Here is a 5,295-nt window from a genome sequence, read left to right as displayed (position 1 = left end):
GCTTTTGTAAGCTCATATGTCATGCTGTGTTGTAGCTAGGGAGTGCATATTCTTCTCGTGACTCGTGGCATGCGAACGTTTTACTGACGTCACGACAGCACAAATTGCACCTTTAAGCGTCTCTTATGTGACGTCATTTTAGTGTCTACTGACTGATTGACAGACAACACACTACAGCATAGTAGTGCGAGTGGTTAAAATAGGTGACCCCTGCAGGTGGCCTTCGGCCCCTTTCGGGGAAATTATACAGATACACAAAAAGTTACTAACAGTGTAGTATTTATAATTTTCAAAAGAATTGTAGCCTCCTCTCATTTCGGTTGCAAAGTCAGCAAACTGCGTAGCAGGCTCGTACGCAGAATGTTTGAAAGGGGGGAGTTATAATTTGTGAAATCAAAAGCCAAAGCACAATCAGCATGCAAAGCCTGCCCTCCAGAAAATTTGTAAAAAATATAAGATTAAAACTGGAAGCAGTTTTGCATGAAATATAGCTTAAACAATTGCATGACACAAAATCCACAACCATCCAGTGAAAAGTCAACAAATCATGATTTTGTTGTAACACTGCATGGGAAGCTAGACTTAAATTTCCATAAATATGTGTGTTTTATCATAGTAAAGTACTGTATTGTCTACTTACAGAGTAGTTATTAATTGTTAAATTATATTAACACTATAAACAACTCTGTATAACGACAGTATATTATTATTAGTTATTTCAATGATTGGCTATCACAGAAATATGGGTTCAGCTGAACCCTCCCTTCTGTACTTGCGCGCAAAACAATTTTCATTTTGTCTTTTTCTATCATAGAAAAAAGTCTAAATAAAAATTGCTTTGAGCAAAATACTGGGAAGGGGTGATATTCGGGTCCCAATTCAATTATATATGGGCCACGCCCTACAGTCCTCTTCTTTAATGTAATTACTATAGGACACTTAGAGATCATATATTATGAACGGAATCCATGCTTTTCTTAATATGTGCAATATGTTAAACTGTAACGTATGTTTCTTGTACCTCAGTATTTGTAACGATAAGCTTTTGATTAAGCCGTAGGGTGAAATATCGAGCAATGAAAGAACTGTCTCAGGTTTACGGGAGTTGTTGTTGGTCGTGACATAATTAATCAAATATAAATATAGGTATTAGATTTTATCTAGAGGGCGTTTTCCTCTTGTATTTGCAAATATGTGTAATTTAAACGTTGGAATGTGGTGTTTAATATCAAATTCACATAAATTTGGCCTAATGAAGTTATTGATAGGTAAATACGTTTAAAGTTAGGATGTGTTGACACTGAATTTCAACTTAATATTACTGTTAATGTGAAGTAATATAATTAAGATAAGAAATAGAAAGTTTTATCTGATAAGGTGTGAGTATAATTATTCGCAAGTCACAAGTAATTGTTGCGTTTAATTTTAAACTTAAATTATTGAAAGTGGTAGAAAAAAAATAAAAATTAGTGAAACAAATTGGACAATGAAAACATACGGAGATTTCCCTGTAAATTTCAATACCCTAAATATATACGGAAACATTTCGAAATTGAATAGAAATTATAAAACCACGTAGTAATAGTATGCCTAATTCATTAATTAGTAATGTAGTAATAGAACCTTGAAGTATTTCTACGACAGTGTAACTTCACGTGTATTTCGAGTAAGAAATTAAAATGGGTGGTTGTTAGGGAGTTAACTTAAAAATTCATGATTCTATTAAATTATTTTTGTACTCGGAATGCATCATAATCATCAAAACATTTCTCAAAATACACCCATAAGCAATGAACAGAAGAAGGAGCTAATCATATTATATACTTCAAGCATTTTGTTTTTCAACTGCTAAATAGTATTTCAAGCTGATATTAGGATGAAAGTGGCATCTTCATATGTATTTATTTTTTAAATTTTACCTTTTAGAGGCTGTTTTATTAATAATTCATCTAGCATATCTACTAAATAATCTAGCAGTAGCTGGAAAATAGTTTTAAGTTTATGAAATTAGGAAAGATGTAATTTGTTTGTGGAGTGTCAATTTTTCATCTGGCATGTTTTATTTCAAGGTTTGTAATTTATAAAAATCATATCACGTTTCCTTAAAAAAGAATTTCGCAGAATCTCTTTTTACTTCACCAGAATGATCAATTAATTTGTTGCTTTTAGTCACCATGTATATATATATATATATATTTTTTTTTTTTTTCACAGGATTTACAAAAAAAAAACATGCCATCATGGTACTATGACAAGAAAGATCTTCGCAACACCCCGTCTGTTTTAGATGGGATCAGTATTGAAACAGAACAGTGGTACAGGAAGGAAGGAGCTCGATTCATCATTAATATGGGAATTAAAATGGGATTGTATTCTTTATTTACAGTTTTGTATAAACATTGAAATGTTCAGATATCAGTTTGTTTGTTTACAAAATAGCTATTGAACTTCCATAATTAGTTAGTGAACATTATACAAGTTACCAGTGGTTTAAAAAAATTAAATGTTATGAGGGAAAACATTTTGTTAAGATATTGAATTTAAGCAACATCAAAACTGGTGTCACTTAATGTTAAAAAAATGTATGGGGGGGACTGATATTACTCTAGGACTAATCGATTCTCAGTGATCTGTGTCACTTGTACAGTGTAGTTGAAAACTGAGAGGCATGTTTTGTGTTGGTGTTTTCTTTTTGCAGTATACTTAGTGACACAGTTTAGATGGTTTTATTTACAAGCTTTTAATCTGCTGTTTCCTTATGAATACTTAATAAATAATTACTCAGAAGGTATGATACAATTGCAACTGGAGTGATGTACTTTCATCGTTTCTACATGATTCATTCATTTAAGACTTTCCCAAAATATGTAAGTATATTTTTTCTATTGAGGAAAATTTTAATTTGTTTAAACTAGAGTTGTCACCTTTTCAAAATGGAAATACAAGATTATCTGCACATACATTTCAAATTTCTAAAGATTCTCAGTAGTTTCAAGGTGTTAATTGTAAGTAAGAAATCGAATGTTTTAAAATACAGGAATTTTAGTTGGTCTTTAACAAGACATCAAAAGATAGAGGGTAAATATAGGAAGTAGGAGATGGTTGACAACCCTAGTATAAAACATATTAGGTTTTTCATTAGATATGTTAAAACTGGTTTAATTTTTAGAATACCATATAATTAGAATTAACAAATAAAGTTAAGAATTTATTTAAAATTTGTTAGTCTGCTTTGGATTGAATGATTTTTCGTTATCAGTAAGGAAATTCTTAATGATTTTGTACTTTCTGTTACTTCCAAATTAGTTTTAGCTAGTACTAAAAATTAATTTAAAATTCAACCATGTTGTGAGATGTGCCTTAAGAATCCACAGTTGACAGAAATGTCACTTGGTCTATTTTTTTTTATACTTTTCATCCTGTCATTCCAGCTATAAATTAATTAACAAAAAACTTTCTTCATGTTGAGACCTTTAATTAAAATATTGAAAGAATTCAACTTTTCAATGCTTATCAATCTTATTAGTAAAAACTGATTAAAAATTAATTAGTAAGACGGTTAACAATTTTAATTAAAATTTTACTCTTGTGATATTGAAATTCCCACTGTCAGCTCTATTGCAAATGAGGAATATTTAGTTATTAGTGATATTACATTTGTGCATGCTTTAAAGAAATCCATTGCAGTAAAAACCCTCTGTTCTTAGAAGAAAAAACTGTGTACCATTTTATCTTGGATACAAATATATTGAATTCATGAATAGAGGTAACTTGTGAGTCCATTATAATTTTATTACTCCGTTTTTGTTGTTGTTTACATTTAACATTATTCTTGAGCTCTTAAAAAAATCTGCTGTAATTTTATTAATTTACAAAGTTTATTGTTTCTTCACTCTAGTATATTCTTTTAACTGTTTAGTCAGGTTCTATGTGAATACGTATACATAAAAAAAAAAAGTGTAATTACTTTTTGAAATACAAAGATTGTCTTTGATATGCGTACTTAATGAAGTTTAAATATAAATAATAATAAAAAAAGTTAAGGTTTTAGCAGCTGCCAAATCTACCAACACACAAAGTTACTATTTGACAGCACATTAGTTAATGTCAAGAGAAGGAAATTGCTTACAAGTTAAGCATTCGAAAGATCTTTTTAATCTTATTCTAATAGAAATCTGCATTTCAGGTTATTTAAAGATACTTAGCTGTTAACCCTTACATTTAAGTGCAAATTATTAATGACACATATATATACCATTTTAACCTTGGAATGAGGTTTTTCCTTAATGTTTATTCAGGTAACTGCTTGTAGCTGTTTGTTTCTTGCTGGGAAAGTTGAAGAAACCCCCAAGAAATGTAAAGATATAATCAAAATGGCGCAAAGCTTTCTAACAGAGCAACAAGTTTTACAATTTGGAGAGGACTCAAAGGTAGAACTAGAAATCTAAGAATGAAAATAACCTACAGATACCTTGAGTTTTGCTTATTTAATGAAAGTGTGGTGGGACAGAGAAAATAATACAGAAATGCAAAATCTTGTACATTTTGTAATGTTTTGGCCTCCTATTCATGTAGGTGTCTTGAATGAATTGAACATGGTTATTATATTGATATTTATTATTGCTATAAACTTTAATACTCATCATAACAAATAAAACAAATTATGTATGAGTCCTGTATTATTGAATAAATAAATAGTATTAAGTCAAATAGAGAGGTAAAGTATCAGTTTTACACATAAGTTATAAATCGAAACAATGAGTCTACTTAAAGATGTGAAGTAATTATTTTTAGTTTGACTATTTGAGTAAAATTGAAATTTTCACCTTAAAATCTTTACATTATAAATACATTGATAACAAAATTTTGTTTTATCTCTCCTGTACGTAAATACAATATACACATGAAATATAATACAACTTGTATATTTTTTAAGGAAGAAGTCATGACATTAGAAAGGATTCTTCTTCAGACCATGAAGTTTGATCTGCAAGTTGACCATCCTTATAGACATCTTTTGAAATATGCAAAATCATTGAAAGGTAAATTATACTAAATTTCGTTTTATTTTTTCCATTCTTTAGTTCAGTCAAATAATATGTTTAACATTTTAAATTGAAAATAAGGGTGACTGTATACTAGTACATATTGCAACATACGTGGAAAAATTTTAAATATTCAATGTAAACATATTCCTAATAGAAAGAAAAGGGTAGCTACAAGTGAAAAACCAGGTTGGCTCACACACAGTTTAAGAAATAAAATTAAAGAAAAGCATCATACATTTAAGAAATT

At 29.4% G+C, this 5,295-nt stretch overlaps 1 protein-coding gene across 4 annotated transcripts in view; it reads left to right on the top strand.

Annotated features, from left to right (window-relative positions):
• The window catches only part of LOC106470676 (cyclin-K-like), a 15,361-nt gene that overhangs the window by 1,583 nt on the left and 8,483 nt on the right, over positions 1-5,295 (top strand). For 2 of the 4 annotated variants that reach the window (XR_002613097.1, XM_013931240.2), the window contains exons 1-5: positions 1,179-1,268; positions 2,215-2,369; positions 2,786-2,867; positions 4,299-4,430; positions 4,937-5,042. Coding sequence is in view for 3 of the 4 variants with exons in the window: in XM_013931240.2 (XP_013786694.1) it covers positions 2,233-2,369; positions 2,786-2,867; positions 4,299-4,430; positions 4,937-5,042 (457 nt within the window). In the remaining variant the exon portion in view is untranslated. The other 2 variants (XM_022399320.1, XM_022399321.1) reach the window with 2 other exon arrangements.

The sequence above is a fragment of the Limulus polyphemus genome, unplaced genomic scaffold (assembly GCF_000517525.1).
Source record: "Limulus polyphemus unplaced genomic scaffold, Limulus_polyphemus-2.1.2 Scaffold4155, whole genome shotgun sequence".
Classification (NCBI taxonomy): domain Eukaryota; kingdom Metazoa; phylum Arthropoda; class Merostomata; order Xiphosura; family Limulidae; genus Limulus; species Limulus polyphemus.
This window is presented reverse-complemented; position numbering and strand designations above follow the sequence as displayed.